This window comes from Choloepus didactylus, chromosome 2, assembly GCF_015220235.1.
Source record: "Choloepus didactylus isolate mChoDid1 chromosome 2, mChoDid1.pri, whole genome shotgun sequence".
Lineage (NCBI taxonomy): Eukaryota > Metazoa > Chordata > Mammalia > Pilosa > Megalonychidae > Choloepus > Choloepus didactylus.
Window position 1 is genome coordinate 128,755,025 of NC_051308.1, and position 26,148 is coordinate 128,781,172.

The window sequence follows — 26,148 nt, forward strand, 5'->3', positions numbered from 1 at the left end:
ATAAGAGTCACATCACTGTTTAAAATGGGAAGGTTTATTAAGGTTCTTCCTCAAGAGGAACAGCCAAGCTCTTACTTTTCAAGAGAAGCATTGTTCGTGGGAAGTGCATTGTCATACCTTGGGCCCCAGAACCACCAGAGGTCTCTTCTTAACAAGCCCGAAGAACTTGCACCCTTCGTTTCCCTTTTAAAGCTCTTGTTCATGTCTGCAAAACAGAATCCACATTGCCTTTCCAGAAAACAGATCTAGGCATCCAGCTCAAAAAAGCCTTCAGCTGTTCTTAATGAGAATATATAAGATAGGGCAATAAATGGACTGCACAGTCAGTAAGCACAGGGAATGGGCAGTAAGAGAAATCTACAACCAAGGCAATGTCTGTACTCCATTTTCAAGGATAATTTGCATTCTTTACATTTTTTGGGAATATAAATGCTAAAAGGTGGATGGTTAGACTGCCTGAATGCTCACATTCATCTCCCTCCCTACAAGATGGGTTCTTTCCAGATCCTGGACAAGCACCCAAGCCACTCTGCCCTTTTAAGTTTGGAGCTAAGTCAAGAGGGGCTATTTTAACACAAGGAGCATCTTAAGTAAGTACAAGACTCAAATAAAACAAAAGGCTGTTTTACAGGTTATTTTCCTCCTCCAAATACCTGACACTTTCTTTACATTTGGTTCCACCCCACATATAATTTATAAAAGCATATTTTATGTTTCTAACATTCTACTGTGATTACTTGCAAAGGAAAATACTGAGGTATTCCCCATCTCTTTCTATCCCTCAGTCCCTTAAATAAAAACCAGGCACATGATCTGACAAATATATTGCACCTATGAAGATAATGAGGCAATTTATTTGAAATTGGGCAAGTCCAGAAAATGCAGAATGTTTTTTTACTATTCATCTATGGAGAAAAATAACTCCAACCCAAATCACCTGTGATTTTAATAAAGTTGGCAATAAAATAAAAATTAGAATTTTCCTTAAGGATTAAGTTTTTCCAAGTAGGTTACAAATTCAAAGAAAGAAGCTGATTGTTTCATTGAAGAGAAAGCCAGCCAGTTAAGATGGCAGATGAGAGTGCCAAGAGACGATTAATTCAGGTGGTAGGGGGAAGAGATTAACATGCCAACATCCATATTTCTCCAAATACTCCTAAGATTACTACCCTGGGGTGGCCACAGTACAGTATGTTACATTATTCATAGGTTTGATGAATTTTTTCCTATATTTTCCCTGCCAAACTAGATCGCAAATTCTTGAAGGAAAGCCTCTACGCTTCTTTGTGGGGCATGAAATATTTATATAATAAACAGTTTGCACACATACTTCTAATTCAACTCTTGTATAAGTGTTAATTGATACTGACGCTCCCCCTGGTGGAGGGTAAGATTATAGTAAGATTATGTATTTACTGTTCATTTTAAATCTAGATTGTTTGTAAACACTACCAGCCATTAAAATCACTAGTTTTGTTTCAGTGGAAAAAAGAAATCAACTGTGGCATCAGATCTCCTTTAGATTATAAGTTACTCATATAACTAAAGCCGTTACACTTTAATAGTCACAAATATTGATATGGATATCCTAGATATTTGTCACCAGAGTTCATATAATATGCTGGAGAACTTTTCCAAGCTATAAAAATAGATCTTATTTTCAGGCACCCACCTCTCTAGAACCAAGACTAACGAGTTCATATAGGGACAATATGAAAGCACACATCTCACTTTCTAACAAGATTATCTTCCCATTCTACTTAGCAATTACAGATTTCCTTTAGATAGAACATAGATTTCTGATTTTGGTTAGTACTACTCTGCATACCATTGTGTACTAGAAGTGCATTTTTCTTGAGAGTTCCATCTTTAACCCAAGTGGATTGTATAAGATGTGACAAAGAAATCCAGCAACTATCATCCTTCTCTACCATAACTCAGTTTATGCTACTAGTCAAGCAAATTTGCAACTTGGAGTTATTCTCCCTCAATGATTTCCACTTAATCCGGCAAGTAACTACACAATTTATGTAACAAGGTAATATTCAGAAAATTTTAATGATTTATGAGATGTTTGTCTTACGCTTTTAAGAAATGAAATGTTTCAGACATTTTCCAAAACTTTGTGAGTTTTCAAGCAGAATGACTTTAGAGGCCCTTAAAATAAAATATGCTACCCGAACTTGGACAAATTGGCCCTAATACTTCACTTATTGTTTAAATTTATGACATTTTTGGCCCCTCAATCCCAAACATATGCATAACTGGATCAGTAGAAGGGTAGTGTTAGGTAACTAAGTTTTATTAGAAACTCAAAAGAATACAATTTTCAAATATTTTTCACAATATTTTACTCATTTTTATCAGGTTGGTCAGAACTTACATTTGAAATCTGATATTTAAATTTCAGTTTAGTAACTGATGAGCTGACCACACTCCTGGAAAATCTCAGCAAGAAGCATGAACACTTCTTCACACCTAGTTACAACAAAACAGTATTTAGATCCCTGAGCAATGATTTAGACTTGGGGACTGGTCTCCTCCTTAATATTCAGGGACAAGGCACAGGGTTTCCTAAGCTTGGTTCTTTCCTTCTCTAGCACTTAAATGGCTAACAAGTTGTTTTACCTTTCTCTATGGAGAATATAGAGGTAATATCACCCTAGGTCCATGTCCTACTTAAGCCCCATCTTTTGAAAAATGGAAGGAATTGGGAAAGAAAAGAAAAGCACCACTAGAACCAGCTAAAAATTTTAACTTAGCAACCTTTTCCACACTATTACTATATACTACTTCATATAGTCAAAGCAAAAGCAATGGACACATTCCTTTTATGTTTTTTAACTTTCACCTCTTACATCCTTCATTCTATTATAAAGCAAGTTTGAAAATTTCCACATAACATTTCATTGGTGGGCTCAGGTCCAACAAATTAACAATGGCAACAGGATTCCCTTGATGAAATGACAAGCTGTGGCAGATTTGAAATAGTAAAAATTAAACCCTGATACAGTATTATCTTTTTACATATAAAAATAATACACAGTGGGATATTTTCATTCAATAAGATACAATGTTTAAGACTAAGAGAGAAGATACAAAACTATTCTATGTAGTCCGATGTATTTTACTGTATAGTAGGAATAAATATATCCAGAACAAAAAGCCTGAGGTCTGTTTCTAGAGAAATCACAGGTTACTTTGTAGGATTTAAAGCTGAATATTCTGCAGGTACCAGGCAGATAGAGGATACCTGTGTCATTTAAAACAATCTGGTCATTATAAAATAAAGGTCTTCAATCTATAAACAATAACAAAAACACACAAACCAAATGAAAATGTACTAAAATTTAATCATCCATAAAAGCTGTAATTTAATCTGACAGTAAAACACAAGAAGCAATATTAGAGTTGGTTTAGTATATTATATATTTTAGCTTTGAAAGCCATAGAAATCAGTTATCCCAGTTTTTTTTTCCTATAAAAGACCCATTTTTTCAAAGCATTATGCACAATTTTAATTAGAATATAATGACAGAATGATATTTCATAATTTTTTAAATATAAAATGAAGTCAATGACTCAGAAAAGTTATCTGCTGTAATGAGTTGAGGGGAAATTTCATAATCTATATCATTACAGATATAAAGTATAATTGTTCAACTTTTTAGTGCTTGACAGGGAAGAATCATGATAAAAAGGTCAATATGAAATCTTTTGATTATAGTAGCAATATCTAACATTTGAAATGCATCCATGCTCTTTTGTATAATCATATTAGAGTCAAGTATATTTATTTTCACATCTGTTATAACTGCTATTGCAAAGGAGAAATACTATTGTCTTATTTTCCAAGAGATATACACAGAGCAAATTTTTCTCCAGGGAACTTGTGCAAACCAATATAATATCTAAATTCTTCACATAATATATAAACAGGAGAAGCCTCTTCAGATTTATTTTTTGAAGTCTGGAATGCTGGCACTTTCCAATTAGGCAACAGTTCTTCATTCCTGTAATCTAGAACAAACAGATACAGATATACATATATGGTTAATATCTTGATGCCAAAAGATGGTAGTAAACAAGCAGATATCCAGTAATATAGTAAAACACAATAATTTTGGCTGATCATTACTGGAGAACCAAATTATACTAAACAGCTGAAGTAACAGTACTATTTTAAGTTTCCTCTCCTTAAAAATGTTTAAAAACTAGTCACATATAGAAGGCTGAATTCACATGATAGGAGTCTATAACTGACCAATTTCTGTTATCCTTGGTTTTATTATATTTATTGTTTCATAATATGTCTGATAGTCCTGTCTGTAAAGAGGAAAACAGTGATATTTCATTTCTATCACATTTCTTTCTTATTTTTAAAGTTCCTTTTCCACTATGGAAATAATACATGTCTGCATAATCAACTTTCCATAGAAAATTCTTTATTCAACCATTTATGATTGTATATATTAGGATTGCCATTTTTAATACAGATTAAGACAAGAAGAGATGGTTCATAGTGAAGTGATTCCCATATTCAAGGGCAGAAGACTCAAATTTAGTCTCACTCTTCGGCAGAGAATTAGATTAAAGAATCTTCTGAAGATGAATTTCAGAGGTCTTTAAAAATGGGACATATTAACAAGAGATTAACATGGTTTCTACACAATTTTGCCTAAAGGCCACAGACTAGATAAGCTGCCCTCAAGAATCATGTACTCCTATTAAGCAGATTTATTATAGTTACATAAATCTACCCTTTATCTCAGTACTTTCTGAATAAGAATAACATGGCATTTCAAGTTTATCAAACACAATGAAATGCTCTACAAAGTATTCTGACTGCTAAGTGACCTGTTATTTGGTATTATCAAGCATCCATAAAGTCTAAAATGACTTCAGCACACTGTGTGTAAAATTACATGTTGGGGCCTAAGAATTTATGCAGCCAAGATGAAAGTCTTATTTCCAGATCTAGGCCAAGATTTCTCTTGTAGGGTAAAAACTAACAATACATTATCACATAATTGGGCATCCATGGATGAATTTTTAAAATTCTGATAGGCCAGGAAATGGCACCTCCTCTTTAAACATAACTTAAAGGCTATTTTCTGAGAATTGGAAATTAAACTAGGTTTCATGAAGGTAATGGTATCAATAAGCCAGTCAATTAAGAACTAGAAATGGAGTCTTTATTTTCTCTAACTTTGTATCCTTACCTAAACAAATGCAAACACCAGTAATCTTAACAATAATCACTTTCAGGGAGCTGATGATTTATAGTTATTGAATAAAGATTTCACTGAAAGTCTAAAGCAACTGTTTGACCAGAAGCTGCTTTTTCTAAGCCTGATTACCAGAGGTAACCCCAATCCGTTTCCTCCTTTCTGCCCATTTCCCTTTGCCTTCATTTAACATGGGGTACAATTACTCAGTTGCTTCCCTTAAATGACAGATTCATCCATATCTCTAGGGAAGGATATATTAGTTAATTTTTTGTTCTGGAAGAGAGACTTAGTGACCCAAGAGACTTACAAGAGTTAAAGCAACCAGCTCTCAAGTGGGAACAGTTTACTTTCCTCTAACTAGACCAAGTTTAGTAATATGCATTTAATTAGCATAAAATTACAACATAAATCCATTCCATGAAAAAATTCTTTTATGGTATTGTTTGCCAAATTGATGAAGACAAGTAGAAACTGTTTAGGGAACTGACATGCATAATTAAAGATAAACAAATGGCCCCACAGAGCCTGGTTTCTCATTTGACAGGCAGCTTAAATGTTGACACTAATTTTTCTCAAGGGGTTCACTTTATGAAAATTCAAGCAGTACTTAAAGTCAAATACTATTCAGATGTCTACAGATGAAACATTTATTTAAAAAAGATCCACTCATTAGAGCCAGTTAACATTAGAGAGTTAGTTATCTGTTTTCATCTCGAGGTGGCCAATATGGGGAAGCGGAATGTTTATACAAGTTATAAATGTTTGGCATAGTACTTTTGGTACATTGTGGCTTCACAAGGGCCAGTGTTAAAACTGCTTCCATGTTTAAGCAAAGAAAACTGCCTACATATTCGTTTGTCCTAGCAGGGGATAAAAGGGATAACTGGTTTCAGTCACAAGTGTAGTTATTGTGGGTTCAAGGCTGTGGTAGAAAAGATATGCCATGGATTTTACATATGTTGAACCATGTGTATCTGTGGAATACACAGTCTCAATGTGCATACCTTTGACTACAGCTGCAGAAGTGTTCCTTTAGACAAAAGTTGTGACCCAATTTACTCTGAATAAGGGCAGAATCAGTTCACATTCCATTACTTGTAAAGTTACCTGATGTTTGCTTTCATTATTTTTGCCTCACTCATTTTATTTGTATTTAAATGTTTTAGGCAACCTAAGAACAAACACACAAGTAATGATGCAATAAAAATGAGTTGCTGGATATCCATTACTTTGTGTATATCAACCACAGCAGTAAAGCAAAAACCCATGTATTTAACTTTTTTTTTAGGTTTTTTGCTTTTGTGTTTTTTTTTTTTTTTTGATACTTGGCCAACATGCATATGCTGTAAAAATAGTTAACAGGGAAATAACTTAATGACGGCTAGCTTTGTTTAATGTCTTATGAAATTTTCATGAACAAACCAAGCATAATTGTTAAGAACGTGTATTAAGCTGATGTAAGGGGAATAAGTTTCATGAATGGATAAAAAATAAAAAAATAAAAAAAGAGGTCCACTTATACCTGAGAGGAAATAACTACCCAAACAAAAAAAACTACAATGATATACCACCACACATCCACCAGAATGGCTCACGTTAAAGAGACTGATAATACAAAATTTAGGGGAGGATGTGTAAATCATAAACTGCTGGTGAGGTGTAAATTCGTACAATCACTTTGAAGAACATTTTAACCGTATCTACTCAAGCTGTACATATTATAGCTTATGATCCAGCCATTCTATTCATATACATATAATACATATATATATATCCAACAGAAATGCAATGTACATATGCATAAAGACATGCTCAGAATTATCTTCCAAAAGAAAGAACCCAATGTTCAGTAGGAGAATATGTAAATGTATTGCTAGCATAGTCATACAATAAAATGAACCTCTGTTGTAGGCAACATGGATAATTCTCAAAAACATATTTTTGAGTGAAAACAGCTGTGCCGGTTTGTATATATTACGTCCCCCAGAAAAAGCCATATTCTTTGATGCAATCTAGTGTTGATTAGATTGGAATTCTTTGATTGAGTGTTTCCATGGAGATGTGACTCAATCAACTGTGAGTGACATGTTTGATTGGATAATTCCCATGGAGGTGTTACCCCGCCCATTCAGGGTGGGTGTTAATTGGATCACTGGAGTGGTATAAAGGAATTCACAGACAAAGGGACTCAGAGCTACTGAGAGTGACACTTTGAAGAGCAGCTGCAACTACGAGAGGACAAAACACCCCAAGAGCAACATTTTGGAGAATGCCATTTTGAAATGCAACCTGGTAGCAAGCAGACACCAGCCACGTGCCTTCCAAGCTAACAGAGGTTTTCCAGACACCAATGGCTATCCTTCAGTAAAGGCACCTGATTGTTGATGCATTACCTGGACACTTGATGGCCTTGAGACTGTAACTTTGTAACCAAATAAACCCCCTTTATAAAAGCCAATCCATTTCTGGTATTTTGCATTCTAGCAGCATTAGCAAACCGGAACAACAGCCAAACATAAAATAATATATTATTTGTTTTTGTTTATGTAAAGTTCAAAAAAGAGGCAAAACTAATCCATGGAGTTAAGAAATTGGGGCAGGAGTTACATTTGGGGAGGAGTGACTATTTATTGATATGTATGGGGGTATTCATTTTGAAGATAATTCATCAAAGGTACAGTTATCCCCCCTTTTTTTTTTTTAGATGAACCACTGTTTCCCTTCAATTCAGCATGAGTTTATTAGGAGTGATCTAGGAAGGTATTCCATTCGTTCAACCACTATTTTTTGAACACCCATTCTGTACCAGGCTTAGAATCTAGTAGGTGAGAGAGAAAAATTACTCAATGGATAAATATATCTACAAGTTATATATCACATTTACAAGTTACAAAAGGCCAGAAATACCTAGTAAGTATATTGGGAAGTGGTTATGGTTGGGGAAAAGCCCAAAATAAGAGGATGACAAAGGCATTTGTTTTGCTTTTGGCAGCTTACCTGGCTCAGAGCTGCTGCTTTACTGTGGGTTTAGAGCAGCAGACATGATTTCTTTTTAGGCTTCTTCTTTTCCACTGGTGTTTTTCTATTTATCTGTCTGACCAGATCATAAAATATCTAAATGAAAATAAGAAAAAAGTACTTATTCAACCAACATTTGAGACCTTGTTCTAAAGAAAACAAACAAAACTAAACTTTGTTCTGTTCAATATTATTCTGCTCCTAGATCTGTATTTTGCAACTGTTTTTTAAAGGCGGGTTTCTTAGAAGCCACAGCAGACTCTCAATCAGTATCAAGTAGGACTTACGTATTTACAATGAGGAAAATCAACTTGCTCTTAGTTATTCAATATCAAATAAGAAAAAGAATTAGCAGTGGAAAAATAAGGTAGTGAAATTGTATTCTACATAGAATCTTCTATGCTTCAAAACCTAATTATTAAGAGAATAATTAATGTTCAACTTGCTTAAATTCACTTAATTTTTTTTAATTACAAGAATAGTACAAAGAACACCTGTATATTATTCATCCAGATTCACCAATTAGTAACATTTTACTATTTATTTTATCATTTCTCTGCCTCCCCACCCCTTATTTTTTGCATACCACAGGTCTCTTAAGTTGAGCACATTATTTCCTATGACCAAGGTGCATAACCACCTTACAGTTATTACATTCAAGAAATCTGGCATCCATATAATTTATAGTGCAAATTCCAATTTTGTCAATTGTTCCAGTAAGGTCCTTTACAGTAATTTCTACCCCCAGGTACAGGATCCATCCAGGATCAAGTATTATATTTAATTTCCTGTCATTTTAGTCTTTTTAAACCTGGAACAATTTCTCAGCTTTTGTCTTTCATGACACTGTTGTTTCTGAAAGATAAAGCCTAGTAATTTTACAGAATTTCCTTCAATTTGACTTTGTCTTATATTTCCTCAAAACAGAAATCAGGTTATACATTTTTGGCTAGAATAGGACACAAGAATTATTATGTCCCTCTCAAAGAATCACCAGGGAACATAATTTTTGTTTGTCCTTTTTTGGCTATGTTAGTTTTGGTTAAAGTAAAATCTGAATGCTCGAAATTCAGTTAGAAACTCTCACTCAAAGCCTAATGGCAGTGCAGTCCAGCAGAAAGAACATCAGCTCTGAAGTCAGAGACCTGGACTTAAACATCATCTCTAAAATTTTATAAAGCATTGAAAATTAGGGCAAAATACTTAACCTGAGCCCCAGCTGCCTTACTGGGAAGACAGAGATAATTTATCCACATATGGCATTTGGAAGATTAAGATAATGAGTACACAGTGCCTGGTACGTAATAAACACTCCATAAATGATGGCTATTAATATTAGTTTTCAGGTATTTCTGGCTTAAAATGTAGAAATCTATTACCCTGTTCTAGTACTGGGTTTGGCAAACTACGGCCCATGGGCCAAATCTAGCCCACCACCTGTATTTGTATGGCCCATGAGCTAAGAATAGTTTTCAAATCTTTAAATAGTGGTGGTAGGGAGAAGCAAAGAATAATATCTCTTTACATGTGAAAATTATATGAAATTCAACCTTCAGTGTCTATAAATAAAGTTTTATTGAAAAAAACGGCCATACACATTCATTTACATATTGTCTATGGCTCCTTTCATGCTACAACAAGAGAGCTAAATAGTTGCGACAGACTGTATGACCTGCAAAACGAAAAATATTTACTGTCTGGCCTTTTATAGAATAAGTTTGCCAATCCCTGATCTATTGATTTGAAAGTGACAAATAATATCTGTTAATAAATTCTTTTGGATGAAATATGTAAAGTATCAAAGACAAAAAAAACCAACAATGCCACTTACATCACAGAAGCAGATTATATTAATTCTGATATGATTACAGGTTTTATAGTTCATAGGTATATCAAAGTGTTGAAACATGAAACAGAACAAGGAATTTGATTCTTTGCTGTGAAATGCAAACACTTATTTATTAGTGCTTGGAAAAGAAAAAAACATCATAGAAACCCCTTAATATGACTCATCTGAAATAGTGCTTTGCTGAATTAGCTCAAAAATATACTAGCTTTAAGGGGCATTACTGAGATAACTGGTGAAATTTGAAAATGCACTGAGCCTGGATTGTCAGTGTCAATTTGCCTGATTTTGATAAAAGTGTTGTGGCTCTGTAAGAAAATGTTGTTAATATAAGGACACACACTAAAATATTTAGAAATAAAGAGGTAAGATATCTTCAAACTTATAAAGTAAAAGTGGCAAAATGTGAATAACTGGTGAATCTGGAAGAAGGATAAACAGAAAGTGTTTATTGTTCTTAAATCTTTTCTGTAAGCTTTGAAAGAAAAATATTTTAAAAAATTATCCTTTAAGATGGTATTCAAATAAAATAATTAATTTTTCAAATGGTTAAAAGATTACAAAGCTAAATTAACAGTTAAGAAAGAAAAAAAATCTACTGAATAATTTATTCCAAAGCTAGAAATTCATTATATTCTTTTCTTTCTGCTCCACCTTCCCCACTCTCATCTTCTTCAAACCCTTTAACTCTATTATCTTTTTTCTAAGAAAATGTGAAAACACAGAATTTAGGAACAAATGGCAGTTTCTTTCACAACTTCAAAGTCCAAGTTGTGTGCATAAGCCATGGATGAACTCTAAATAGTTCCCTAGCCTAACACATAAGCTATAATATGAGAAATAAAAGGGTAAACTTAAGCAGTAAGTCAATCAATTTATACGTAGTTTCTATTTCAGTTTCTTCATGCTAGCCAGTTTCCAGTTTCTGATACTATACCAAAAGGTTAACTGAGTTTTGTAGTATTCTAAATTATTTCTTTTGAAAACATCGCCTACCTCACAGCAGCAGATGGTTCAGTGATGAGGGCAAGTTCGAACTATAATATTTGGATAGAAATGCTGAAAGTCCCAAGCCTAGGTTCTTCCTCATCTCTCTGAACTACAGAAAAATCTAAAGGGAACACAGAATAGAGTTTCTCAATCCCTCTCCCATTCCTAAATTGGGATGTTGATTCCAATTATAATCCCAGCCTCAGCATAAAACAATTAATTCTTAATTAAGATTGATGTGATTCTGGTACAGCTATGTTTTGTTACATTCTATTTCAGAACATAGCAAAAGTGGTGTGGATAAGAGTAAAAAGAATACCAGAGTAGCAGTAGGGCTCTTTAGCCAAGCAGTATGACCCTGTCTATTTTCAAATTTGAGACCAAGAGCTGAATCTTGTGAAAGTATCATCTCATTATCTTTAGGCATTCAGAAATCACACAAATGCTTACAAGGCATTAGCTGTGTGAGAAGCTACCATCAGAGGAACTTTCTCTAAAGAGAGAAACATTAAAAGAAACTCAAATTATTACACTCTCAAGAATTTCTAGCATGGAGTTTGAATATTTTCCAAAAAAGTAAAGACTTTTAAGATGGCTAATGGCATTTCATTTTGTTTTTAATGTTCTTCTCTTTTTTTGTGTTATAAACCCTCATGCCAAGGGTTGGCTTTAACATGATTGCTGTGAAAAATGGCTCTGCTGCATTGGAAACTGCAACCCAGGAGGATTTGTAGCATACAGATTCCCACAAACATCTAATGCTTAAAAGGGTGAAAACAAGCTCCTTTTCATTGTGCTCCAGCTCCCAGATGGAGAGGTCCTACGCCCTATGCACTGGGCCCTGGCCCAACCCAGTCTCAGCTTGCTGGGTGAGTACCAGTGAGAGTGAGGACAGGGACAGCAAGGGATCAGATCCCTAAGGTCAATCATCCTGCAGATGCTAGCCTTGCACCAAAGGCCTTCCAGGCAAGCACATTCACCAAATCTAATACATTTTTTGTCAAAGTTATTTAAGATTTGTAATTTTCCTTTTGAAAAGTAAGACTGTGCTACAAATTAAAATGTAATGATTAGCTCCATTTTTCAAAATAACGCCTAGGAAATTATGAGTCCATAACAGATAAAGTTAAAGCAGGAAGCTTAACTTCCTTTCACACTTGGAAGTGAATAAGAAATAATTGTTCTTGAAGATGTCAGCAAGACTCATTCCCCAGTAGGAGGTAAAGTTCTTTAAGGTAGGAATAGTGTCTGTCTGGGTGACTATTACCGCAGCGCTTAACACAGTGCCAGACACCTAGTGGCAATTAATAAACACTTGCTGAATATACAAAATCTATGAATTGCTTAGTTTCTATATACTTGTTAAAATTGGTTTTACATAAAAAAAGCAACATAGTCTCCGTATAACCCAGGAATTCCACTCGTAGGTAGATATACCCTTAAGAATGAAAACATACATCCTCAAAAAATTTTTACACACATGTTCATAGTAGCATTTTTCATATTAGTCAAAAAGTGGAAACAAACCAAATATCTATTTACTGACAAATGGATTAACAAAATGCAGTATATCCATGCAATGAATATTACTCTGCAATAAGAAATGACACCCTGATACATGCTGCAATATGGATGAACCTTGAAGACATTACACTAAAATGCAGTCAAAAAGACGACCTATTGTATGATGCCATTAATATGGAATGCCTTAACAGGAAAACCTATAGAGACAAAGTAGAGTCATGGTTTTCTAGGGCTCCAGGGTTTAGGAGGAAATGTAGATACTACTAATGGGTCTGGGTCTTCTGCTTGGGGTGAAGACAATATTCTAAATGTAGATTTGCTAATATTTGCAGAACTCTGAATACTAAAACCCAATGGATTGTAAACATTAAATTGGAGAATTGCATGTTGGGAAAAAACAAACAAACCAAGTGTTGGGATTCTTGATTATTTGTAAAACAAGGTATTTGTAGCAAGCTTAATTTTTTCTTTCTTGCCAGCTGTTTATGAATCAAGGGAAAATGACCATCAGAACCAAAGGCCAGAGAGGAACAGTAAACAAGTAACAGGACTCTGATAACCTAACTCACTCTTACTCTGTTCTATGTTTTAAGTGATCTGAATTCTGATTACCTGTGATGAGACAGTAAACGGCAAGTACACAGGCAAGACCCAACAGCTTTGGCTTATGTTAAAGTTAAAGTAACCTCCTAAATTTTTGCTTGGTTGTTGAAGGCAGATGGGAATTGCACTGATTTTTTTGGAGAGCCCAGTAAATTATTGGCCCTATAAACCCAGCCATATAGTTCACTTGTTGGGCATTCTTGTCCACAGCTATGTTCTCAAGGTAGTGGAGTGCAAAAGTCAGGGACAAAAGAAAAACCCTGTGCACCCTAAAGGAACAAGTGAATTCAGTTACATTTCCACGCTCACAGAATTATACTTTGAATCAGTTATTGCTCCAAAGGTCACACAGGACACAGAACACCAAAATCTGTGATGCCCATGAAGGTAGCATCTTTCTGTATAACACAAGTTCATATCAATTTTGTACTTTCTTCCTTGACTTTACAACCTATAAACATCTGCATAGATAATTGTACAACATAAGGCTGATGTGACAGTTCTAACACACTATTTTCTGGCACATCATTTAGAGGCTCGGGAGGACTTTAAACATACTCTTTAAATTGAACTTCCTCTGTGCCAATAAGGTAAATTTAGGTGTACCCATTATAGCCAATAAAGTGATCTTATGCAAGCTAAAGAATACAGTTTCTAGGAATTACTTAATGTTTTCTATAAGTTAGAATCTAGACTGCATAAAAATAACAAAATAAGGCTTCATAAAATATATATACATAAATCTTGGCTGTTAACTTAAAGAAAAGGAAATTTAAAAAGCACTTGTTTGTTTTTTCCAGCAGCTGTAGGTTACCTCATTAACATTGATCTTCGACTTTGCAGAAGATTCTAAAAAGGCACAGTTACACCACTGTCTTGCTAAATTCTGACCCTGTTCTTTGCCAACTACTCGCTCATCTTCCAGGTCACATTTATTGCCCACCAAAATCATTGGAACCTGTGGAAAGGAAAAAACATAAAATAAGCACTAACACTCCTTACTTAGTTTCTTACAAGTAAACAACTACCTGCCACTTTTTAAATGTATTAGTTAAGAGTGCAAGCTTCACCAAATACTTGAAAAAAGGTACGTCTAAGCACGCTGGGGGGAACAGTGGAGAAAAGAGGGAAGAGAAAAAACAAATGGAAGAGATCTTACTATATTCATCTGTTAAATTATTTTAAGAAGAGAAAACCTATAATTCTCACACAGACTACTATTAATAGTTGAATTCCAAACAAAAAAATCTCAAGGAAATATAATGGGTAGTGGTAATACAGGGGAGAATGTACTTATTGTGGTTCAAGTGCTTCATCTCACAGGTCCAATAAATGCCAAAAATACTGGCAAGACCAACATAGTTATAGGTTCTACTTCTACATCTGGCACCTAGATATAAAGGCCAGTTTAGATGTTAGGGAGAAATAAGATAAAAATAAAGCCACAATGCAGCTGTGTCTTCCCTTTTTCTCCAAACCATAAATGTTTGGCTATGTCCATCCACAACTCCCTAGGTTCTAGTTAAAACAGACAGCTAACAAATTATAACTTCCTTAATTAAAAGTGCCCAGACACAAAGTAATTTGGTTTGTGAGGTGAGGGACACTATTCAAAAGAAAGGATTTAAGGGACATGGTGGGCCTTGTACCTAAGCCAGGCAGTTATCGTGAGTTAAACACACTAAATATCCACAACTTGATCTTTTTTAGTTTATTACACAGAATAAAGGGATTAACATTACCAGAGTTCAGTGATTTGCATTTCACTGCCTATGAAAAGAACTCTTAGACAAATTAATCATGGGAAAGAAAAGAACTATTTATTAGATTATGGATGATCACAACTCATATAGTATAAATCCCTCCCGCCTATAATATTAACAAGGTCCTGAACAGATGCATACGCTGCCATTAATAATTAGAGAACACATGAAAACAAAAAGATAACTTAAAATTTTATCCTAATTCATACAACTAAATTGGAAGTCTCTGTAGTTCATAATTGAGGTAAACATGTAAAATATACCTTTCTCCATCGCAAATAAAAAAAGAAATACAAACACAACAATGCTATTCATCAAATAAGGCTAGAATTCTAAAACAAAAATTTAAAAATATTAAAATCCAGTTAATGAAAATCTTAATATAATTAAAAGGAAAAAGAAAACTGTATATAAGTAAAAACTACATGAATAGAATATTAGAAAAAAGGAACACACCATTGAGGTTCTTAATAATGTTCTTTGAACATGATTTCAAACATAACTACTACCTTTCAAAGTTCAGCTCGAGTCCCACTCCTATGAAGTATTCCTTGACTCTTCTTTCTCTACCAGACTTATTACCCACATAGCACAATGAGCACTTGATCATACATTTCCTCATTCTCTAAACATCACAGCATATAACTTGTAGGTTAACTTTTAAGTTTTTTTTTGGTCACAGAGGCTTTTTTTAGGTATGTGTTAGATACCCTCCAAATCCTCAACTGATTGACAGAGAAGATAGACACTATTTTATTTGGCCATGCAGAGACTGCAGTATGTCTTATAGGGTGAAAAATACTTACATCTTCTGTGTCCTTAACCCGTAAAATCTGTTCCCTCAGGTCCTGTAAGTCATTAAATGTAGACTGAGCTGTAATAGAATATACTAGTGCAAACCCTTGGCCATTCTTCATATATAAATCTCTCATCGCTGTAAATTGTTCCTATAATGAAAAAAATGCAAATAAATTTCTTGACCATCTATTGAAACAGTTCAAATTAAAATAATCAAAAGTAAGCTACCAAATTTTTTATTACATGCCATCATGATAGAAAACATGAGATGGAACATATAGTTTTAAAACCCTGAAGGGAATGTTCCTGTTCCCTGCTTACAAGACTGACTGAACAATGACTAAACCATCCAGGACAGACAGTCTCAATATTTCTACTGGCAAATTCTATCATCTTGACAATCAATAGACTCTACTTTTAAGAGTTTCTTCATATATTTTTATTTTTCTCCCTAATTTCAAACCTTCAGAAAAGGTGTAAGAATCATATAATGAATTCCACATCCATTACTTAGAGTCACCAATTGTTAATGTTTAGTCATTCATCTTAATTTGGTGTGATTAAGAAACATCAAAATTACTGCTGTTTTAATTTTAAGTCCATTTCCTCTTTTTTTTTAATGGTTCTTTATTTATAAACTTGATGCAAGTTTACAGAATTTACTGTACTTTGCCAAATAAATCTGCAGTGAAAAATAAAATCCCCCCAAAAAACAAAGCATGCCAAATGTGCAGCTGTCAATCTTCTGGCCATCAGGATATTAAAGAATTCAATAATGTATTTAAGATTTAGCCTTAGGTTTAAGGAACTTCAATGCTTCAAAGAGTTCTGCCCTGCCACTTGTTATCTGAACTGGGAATCAGAACTTTATATAAATGTAACCAAGAGAACAAAAATGCCAGAAAATCCTTATTTACTGTCCTCTTATCCAAAATAGAACCAAAAGAAATTAAACATACACAATAATTCAGAAGTGCCAAGTCTCACTGAAGTGGTTTACAAAGTTAAAAACTGAATCTTAAAGCAAATGCATAAAAAACACTTCTGAATTTTGTAACTGGTTTGTGTAGGAAAATGTGCTTCCGGATTTCTTTTTAGAAGTGCTTATTATCTAGAATTTACTTTTAAATCAAACTTGGGTATATTAAAAAAAAGTTGATTACCAACCAAACAGGACTGATACAAGTAAGGCAATAAAATGAAGAGTACATTGATTTTAATCAGATTTTATAAAAGAATTAACATGTTGATTTCCCATTAGTCTTTCAGTGTAAAAGCCACTGATATAACTCTGGCAACAAATTTTAAGAGTCTCCAAATTAGATATCTTTTTTGCTTAACTGTGTAGCTTTTGCTCAAGGAGTCTGTCTTTGTGCCAATCACTTTATAAATTTATTAGCTTACTAATGATTGCAACATCTCGTTAATAAAATGGACATGTAAAATGACTCAGTATTTTAAATAACTTCAGGCTCTATACTGCAGCTCTTCTTCCTAAAGAATACTGAACCAACAAGTAGCAGATTCAGCCCAGCAAGACTCTGATGCCCCAGTGGAAATTACTACTTAAAAGTCTTAAGTCCATTTCCTCTTATTTAGTGACAATCATTACTATATGTTATAACTATACTAACACAAGACAGAATCTTATAAAAACATGCTTTGGGATTTGGGACTTTATATATAGTATAAGGAGCATATAAGGCAGAATGTTAAAAATGTATATATCTTGGGTATTTATAAGGTATACAGTTTGGATCTTATGCCTTAAACATATAATAAGGTCTAACTACAATGGTTTCTTAAGCTTTTTACTGCCTTGGATTCCTGGCTCTCTATCGTGACTACCTTTGTTCTGTCCACTACACTTGAAAAAGTTCTAATTGTTCCACCCTGGCTGATGTACTTATTTGGTGCCCCAGAGAGCCAAGCTATGCTACCACTCGGTTATTTCCCTAGTTTCAAATTCTAGCTTCAGTGTGCCACAGGACTGTGGCTCAGCTTTCCATGCTGCTGCCAGTGCATTTTTCATTTCTAAACTTTGGATATTCCAGGATAGTACCATCATGGTAAACAACTAAATTCTGCCACTGTCCAAATGCTTAATTAACGATAAATGAATTTACTTACAAGTATTACAAACACTAACACTGCTATTCCTATAGTGTTCTTTTGAGATCATGGTCTCTGCTACTTAGCAAATGATACACAGGTAATCAGAGCTTTGAAAATCCAATTTAAGAACAGCCCTTTCATGATTGTTGTGGTTGGTGTTTCCTCCTATTGAGAACACCAACTTACCCTAATCCTAACCCTAACCCTAACCCTAACCCCCTTAAAGACATTAACAAGATTCATGCATCCAACAAATATCCACTGAAGGCCTCCTCTGTGCCAAGGCATTGTTGTGTCAAGTGATTTACAATCAATTACTTGTAATTGTAATCCAAGTGATGACTATGATGTGAGTACTAATATCAGTACACTCATTTTAAGATAAGAAAAGTGAAGCTTGAAAGAATTCTAAAGATTTTTGTCATCATCAGATAATACTTATCTGTCACTAGCCCCTTGAGATGTTAAAATGCTAAGGAAAAGCGAGAACAATTTTTATAAAAATGAATGTTGTCAAAGTCTTATTTAAACTCACAGAAATATCTATCTTAACTAAAATTTTGGATTTAAACACTTTTATCTTTGGAAGCACTGATAGCATAATCCTTACCTCAATACAGAGAGAAGAAAACCAACACACAGATTCTATAGGTTAACTTATATACAATTTAATCATGATATGTTAGCAGTAAGGGTATCACAGATGATTTCATACACGTAAGAAAATTTCAGAAGCCCGCATTTGGAGAATTTGCTCTAATCAGAATTATTTTTACTCAGAAGAATAACTCAGATGACCAAATATGTTTTACAAATAAATATCTATCAAAAAAAGAGGGAGAGAGAGAGAGACAAAGTTAAACACATCCTTACTGTCCCTGCTGTATCCAGGATTTCAAGCATACACTGTTGGCAATCTACTTCAACTTGCTGTAGGTAAAAAAAAGGAAAAAAACAACATCAAAATGTCACTGTTATCTTCACTCACAATACCTATTAACAACTACTAAGCCTTTCTCCATCACACTTACTACATTGGCCAGGACAGAACTTGGTATCATAATAAAGAACTGGAGGTCTTAAGCACAATCTATTAATATGATAGAAGCCAGGACTGTTAATGTAAAGGTTAGTTTGATTACAGTAAATTCGGAGACAATGATTTTTATTTGTTATTATTAGAAGGCAAATGGTCATACTCCAGAATTTAAGAAAATCTGCAAACAGGTATAGTTTTAACAGAAAAAAAGTGTGTATAAACAAATATTTATTTTCACAGACAATAAAGTGCAAAAGTATTACACAGCTCAAAATGTGGACCCCCCAAAAAAACAAAAACAAAAACAAAACTTACCAATTCAAGATGTTCAAGTTTGACTAAAATATGCCCAAACTTTAATTATATGAAAAATTGAATTTAAGAGATAAAGGGAACACAGAAATGCTAAAATAAATAGCACCAAGCTCATGCAGTCCTGCATTTTTAAAAAAGGCACTTCTTTGGAAAAGCTGTATACAAAACGGGAAATTTTATACACTGAATTTCATTTTCCCAGTGTCTTATAAAAGAAGAGAAAGTAGGCATAAAGAAGTACAACCTCAACTGTGTGGAAAACTTGTAATAAAGAAGGGATTAAGAAAAGTGGTAGTCCTTCAGCATTCTAGGATAGTTCTCTGTTGTTAAAGCTTTAACCAGCAACTTATTTGGGGAAATTTCAGAAAAGCAACACTGTCTCCTGAAAATATGTCTATTAACCTAAGAACTATTTTAAACTCTGCTTCTGTGTTAGATAAAGAATTGATGAGGAGTACCACTGATGTGTCACAAACTCATTGTCCCACCAGTATGGGACAGATGTGGTGACCTGAAATACATGTAATTGGTTATCTTCAATGAATCACGAATTACATATGTAGTTTCTCAATTTATCCAGATTGCAATTTTTTTTTTATTACCAAAAAAAAATTCAGAATGTCAACAAAACAGCTGCAACTTCTGTTGTTGTTGAAATTATAGAGTGGTATTCAGTTAACAGAACAATTATTTCAGATAAGCTGCTTCAGAGACTAATGAAGATGAAAAAAACTACCATTCCCATGTATAACTAATTTGTGCTGTGCACCAACAACCTACTTTAAATTTCCATGCCAATTTACAACCTCCATATTGTATCAAGCAAGGATAGTGGCTATTGAAAAAGATCTCCAGGACAGGGCTATCTAAAGACACATTTGGTAGTGTACAAACTATACAAAAAAGACACGTACAGTTTAAAAACAAATTTTATACAGCTTTACATTTCAATTTTTTTCTTTAGAAGGAGTGAGTTGTGTATAGGGTGGGGGCATTAAATGTTTTATAGATAAGAAAAAAAAAAACGGCTAGAACCAACTTATTTGTCATAATTTTCCTCCCCCTCCTCTTTTCTTGCTTTTCTCTGCCTTGATGACTCCCTTTTTTGCCACATCAGGTCTGCCTTTAGCCTGGTATGCAGCCATATACTTTTAGTATTTCTCCTTCAGCTCAGCAGCCTTCTTTTGGTAAGACTGCTTGTCACCTGCAGTGATATTATTCCACATCTCTCTCAGTTTCGCTGCAACATCGCCAGGGACAAGCCAGGATATTCACCTCTGATTTTGGGGTGATACTCTGAACAAAACAAGAAAAAGGCTGAAGGAGTCCTCTTGGGTGCATTGGGATCCTTGAACTTCTTTCTTATTTCCCCTTTAGGAGGGATATAGGTTTTCATTTCTCTTTCCTAACAGGACTTATCTATTTAGCCATGTCTTCGAATTTTCTTTTCTCTTTAGCAGAGACTGTCCACCTCTCTGAGCACTTCTCAGAAAACTCTGAAAAGTTGACTGAAGTGTCTAGGTGCGTCGTCTTGTGCTCCTCCTGGCAAGTTTGCAAGAAGAATGCATGTGACATTTTGCCTCTTGGCTTCTTAGGGTTTCCTCTGTCCATGTCTAGTTAGTTTTTGTCCAAGAGGCAGAGTTATCCAGCACCTGGCTTGCACTTGCCCTAGTACTGTCTCTATGGAGCTCAATGTACTGCAAAGGCTGTCTAGAGCACAATTCTGCATTCAATTTGCAGATGGCAAAACTGCTATATTAGTCTGCTAATACCAACTGATGAATCGTTTTTTTTTTCATTTTTTAAATGAAAAATGAAAAATTTTTAAAAATAATTTCAAACTTAAAGAACAGTTGCAAAAATAAAACAAAACCCATTCAGAGATATCAAATATACCTCCAAACCCCAGATACCCAGATCCATCAATTTTAACATTTTGCCACCTTTGCTGTATCATTCTATTGATATATCATCCTTCCATCCATCCATCCATTCATCTTCTGAACATCTGAAAGCAGACTGCACCCAATATATTCTTTGAACACATAAGTCCATGTACATTTCCTATGACCAAGGATATTCATTTATGTAATCAGCTTAAGTGAAGTTATCAAGTTCAAGAAATTTAATGTTGATATAAACCTGACATTCGATATTCCAATTTTGTTTTATGTCTCAGTGTCCTTTTGAGCCTTTTCTACTCCAGTCTTAGATCCCATCCAATATCATGCATTGTATTTAATTGTGATTATCTTTAGTTTCTCTTTCATTTTCTTTTTTTTTTTTGATTGTTGAAACATATATACAATATAAATCTTCCCAACCCAACCCCTCCCAAGCACACCATTCAGTAGGATTAATAGCATTCACAATGTCGCAGTACACTCACCACCATTCACGTTAATGTAACTTTCCTGGCACCCCATTTAGAACCCCTACACCCGTTCTATATTAGTGTAACAACCCACTGCCCCTGCCCCCATTCCTTGTAATGTGCACTCTACTTTCTGTCTCTATGAGTTGACATAGTCTCCTGATATTTTCTTTGTGATTACCTTGGGCTTAAATTTAACATCCTAAATCTACAACAGTCTTGTTTGCTTTGATACCAACTTAACAACTCTAACAGCATACATAAATATGTTCCTGTATCTCTTCATACCTCCACCTTCATGTAGTTCTTTTGACAAAGTACATGTTTATACACTGTGAGTCCAAAACCACTGACTTATTACATTTTATGTGCCTGCCTCTTAGATCCCATAGTAAGTAAAAAATAGAGTTACAAATCAAAAATACAATAGTATTTGTATTTACATTTACCCATGTCATTGTCTTTACCAGAGATCTGTATTTTCTCATGTAGCTTCAGTAAAATGTTTGGTGTCCTTTCCTTTCAACTTGCCCCAACTCCTGTTAGCATTTCTTTTGGGCCAGTCTAGTGGTGACAAATGCCCTCAGGTGTTGTTTATCTGGGAATGTCTTAATTCCTCCCTCATTTTTGAAAGACAATTTTGCTGGATATAGAATTCTTAGTTGGCAGATTTTTGCTTCTAGCACTGTAAATATGTCTTCCTACTGCCTTCTTGCCTCAGTGGTTTCCAATGAGAAAATTGAGACAATGTTATTGAGGCTCCCTTATATGTGACACACTGCTTCTCTACTGTGATCTTCAGAATTCTCTTTTTATCTCTGACATTCAACAGATTGATTATAACATGGCATGGTGTGTGTCCATTTGGGTTTATCCTGTTTGGAGTTCATTGAGCATATTGGATGTATACATTCATGACTTTGATTAAATTTGGGAAGTTTTCAGCCATTATTTCTTTGAATATTCCCTCTTTTTCTTTTCCTTCTGGGACTCCTGCAATACATATTTTGGTACCATTTATGGTATCCCAAGGGTTCCTTGGGCTCTGTTCACTTTTCATCTTTCTTTCTTATTTCTGATCCTCACATTGGATGATTTCAATTCTTATCTTCAAGTTCACTGATTCTTTTCTCTGCCAGTTCCAATATACTGTTGAAGCCCTCTAGGGAATTTTTAATTTGTTATTGTAGTCTTCAACTCTGTTTGGTTTCTTACCATAATTTCCACCCCTCTGTTGATATTCTCTATGTGTTCATCTATTGTTTTCCTGATTTCCTTTAGTTTTTTTGTCCAGGTTTTCCTTCAGCATTTTAAGTATATTTAGGACCATTTTTTTAGTCTTTGTCTGTAATGTTCCAGATCTGGCCTTCTTCATTGATGGTTTGTAATGCTTAAATATTCTCCTTCACCTAGCCATTGCTTCCTATTTCTTTTTATGTTTTGTATCCTTTTGTTGAGACCTGGACACTGATATTTTAGTGTCATATTGCTGGAATTTAGCCTCTGAGATGTCTGTTCCTTATGCTTGTAGCTAGTGTTATGACAGCTTTCTTTGAATGCCAAATGCTAATGGGGAAAAAAGAAAGAAAGAAAGTCTTTCCCACTCTGCAGACTGACCTGCGCCAGTGCACTCCTTCAGGGCTTATCAGCATAGTGAGACTGGAGAAGAGCTCCAGGCCAAAGCATAGGGACCCCTCCCTGATCCTTTCTGCACATGCCTCTTCTCTTGAGCATTCCTGTGTGGCCCTAGGAATTCTCACATTTACATGGGAAACAATTTTCTCATGGTGTAAGCACTGCACTGTATGCCTTACAGCTAGCAATTCCTTGTCCCTGGCAGCATGACTTGACTGCTCTAAGAGAGGTTCCTGAGCTGCCTTCCACACATAGGGCAAATTCTGGGAGAGCAAGTCCCTCAGGCCACCACCAGACAGGCTGAGCCAGACATACATGCTCCCAGTAAGTGCAAGAGGGTTATTTCTGCTTCCCCCAGAACCATAACCAGGGATCTGTCCTGGAAGCATGGCTGGCTCTGTGCCCAGCCGGTGAGGGGTGGGGAGGGATCAGCCAGGGTGCCAACAAAACCTACACCTTTTAAAGTGGCCATTTTCTTGTTCTGGTGCTCACAGTCCTTCAACTCTCTTGCAGAACTTCTAGACAGATGTTTCTGCCAGTTCTTGCTGGTTGTTCAAATATTCCGTGCGGAGATACAGCCCTGAAGCATTTCACTCCACCATCTTGATGGGGGTGGGGTCCCCTTGATGAACTTTTAATCAAACAAAAGTTGCAACACTCTTCAAGGTAAATCCTAAAAATATCTAATAAAGCAATCCTTTCCTATTTGTTGAAAGGAAGGTTTAATTGTCTACTAGTCTTTCTTTAACCATAACATACTTAGGAAATAAAATCATGAAAAATGCCCACAATTTTAGTCAGCTAATTAAATAGAATATTATTTTTTTGTTAAGACCAACTATCTAATTTTTTTGTAGTGTAAAGGTGAAATATCTTTAAAGTTAATATACAACCAAACTAAAATAAAAATTTCTAGTCACTAGATAACTTCAACCATTAAATGATCTTAATTTTAATCCACAAAAAGCAGTGAAAAAAATACCTACTATGTATATGCAATTTTTCTACAATTTTAAAAAAAACCCATCAGGAAAATATGTATGTTATAGAACAAATTACTATCAGTAACAGAACATGGAGTTCTGTATACCTAAGTAGAATTCTATGTGAAAAATTCTGTCTTGGTGAAACATTTTAAAACAGATACAAAAGCAATCCCATGGATCAAGGTTTAAAGTTATAAGGAACCACTTGTAAGCATGTAAACAAGTTTCATTTTACCTTTCTGTAGGAATCTTCTATCGTTGGATCATATTTTTCAACAAAAATTCCCTGAACAAATTGAACAGTCTGAAAAAAAAAAAACAAAACTGAAAATTTAGGAACTTGAAAGAAAATCAAAACCTTTTGAAAGTCACTTAACCTCACAAAATTGTAAAGATTAAATGAAATGATGTGAAAACTCTGGGTAAACATGCAAAAATAAAGTATCATTATTAATTTTTCAATATAAGGATAGACCCACAACTAAGAGTACAGTTATTACAAAAGGAGGTAGTCATGTTAATAACTGTCAGCAATATTACTGCTGACAATATATGGTTAAATAATGACTATACTGAGTTTTAAAATATGAGAATATGAATAATAGAATAGATTCTAATTTACTAAAAATGGAATTTTACCAGAAGTTAAACTCTTCCTAATACTACTTTATGAATCTATAGTAAATTTTATCCATTGCTCTCAGGGCATAAAGACAAAATGTTCCAAATAAAAAATCATTAAAACAGTCTTTCTAATTACAGAGAAAAGATAACTAAAATTTACTGAATTCCCATTATGTTCCAAGCACTGAGTTAGTAACTTCAGATCAATAATCTTATTCAAATCTCATATTCACCCCAGAAGTAGTGATTTTTTCCATTTGCCAGCTGAGAGTCAAATGAATATCTTCCTGATCCCAAAGTTTTACTTTTTCCATTGGAAAACACTGTCCATCCATCCTTTTCAGATGTTATGTATTTTTATCTCTAACATTTCTGTAAGCTCAGACCAGAAACTAGACATTTTATCATTCAGTGAATGAAAATAAATACAGGAAGAAGACGGGTATGAGATCTTTCCTAGACAGCTTTAAAACAGGGTCTAGTACTCTGCTGCCTAAAAGCAAGGGTAAGAATGTGGACTGAGGTCATCTATACTTAAATTACCCAGAGGAATATTTTATACATTATTTTGGCTTGAGCTAAACAAATCAAACTTGAATACAGTAACCTTCAAAGTTCTTTCTCCTATTTAACTTCAAATCTTCAAAGGAAACTCATGGTACAATCACACCAAAAATGTTAACCATCATTTTTATCAAGAATTTAATTACTTCATCTCATAATTTAAATATGAAAACAAAACAAAACAAAACAAAAACCCAGTCTAAAAGGGCTTCCTAATATGCTTTAGACTAGAACAGAGGTTCTCAGAGGGTCCCTGAGGTCGAAACTATTTTCCTAATAATATTATAAAATGCACTCTCCTTCTTTCTTCTGTTTAGAGTGGAGTTTCCCAAAGAGTGTGTAATATGTGCTATCACAACAGACTGGATACAGTCGCAGGTATAAGAATCCAACTGCCTTTTATAAGCCAGAGTTCCAAGAGATTTGCAAAAATGAAAAACAATCTTATAATTCTCACTTCTTTCTTACTAAAAGCAATTTAGTACTCCTCTGAATCCCATCCCTCTCTCAAATCTCAAGGACATCACATTTATTCATATTGATTTTCATTTGATTCCTTTGGTTTTCCTATTGGATTCCCTTCTTCCTTCCGCACCTCCTGAAGGTCTTTTCTACCAACAATTATTCCCTTCCTTTCCTAAATCATCATTTTCTTCTCCACTGGATTACTGCCTAGAGCATATAAACATACTTTACTATTTCCCATCCTAAACAAAACAAAAC

General features: G+C 34.5%; 1 protein-coding gene and 1 pseudogene across 1 annotated transcript in view; both read right to left on the reverse strand.

Moving 5' to 3' along the window:
- Positions 1 to 2,814: 2,814 nt before the first annotated feature.
- Positions 2,815 to 26,148, reverse strand: part of RAP1A (RAP1A, member of RAS oncogene family) — a 115,496-nt gene continuing 92,162 nt past the window's right edge. The window contains exons 3-8 of the mRNA XM_037826380.1: positions 24,473 to 24,541; positions 18,762 to 18,818; positions 15,782 to 15,922; positions 14,027 to 14,170; positions 8,229 to 8,345; positions 2,815 to 4,020 (exon numbers count right to left, since the gene is read on the reverse strand). Of these exons, the coding sequence (XP_037682308.1) occupies positions 8,259 to 8,345; positions 14,027 to 14,170; positions 15,782 to 15,922; positions 18,762 to 18,818; positions 24,473 to 24,541 (498 nt within the window). The 3' untranslated portion in view covers positions 2,815 to 4,020; positions 8,229 to 8,258. The remainder of the gene's footprint in view (positions 4,021 to 8,228; positions 8,346 to 14,026; positions 14,171 to 15,781; positions 15,923 to 18,761; positions 18,819 to 24,472; positions 24,542 to 26,148) is intronic.
- On the reverse strand, positions 18,826 to 21,586 carry LOC119526876 (annotated as a pseudogene).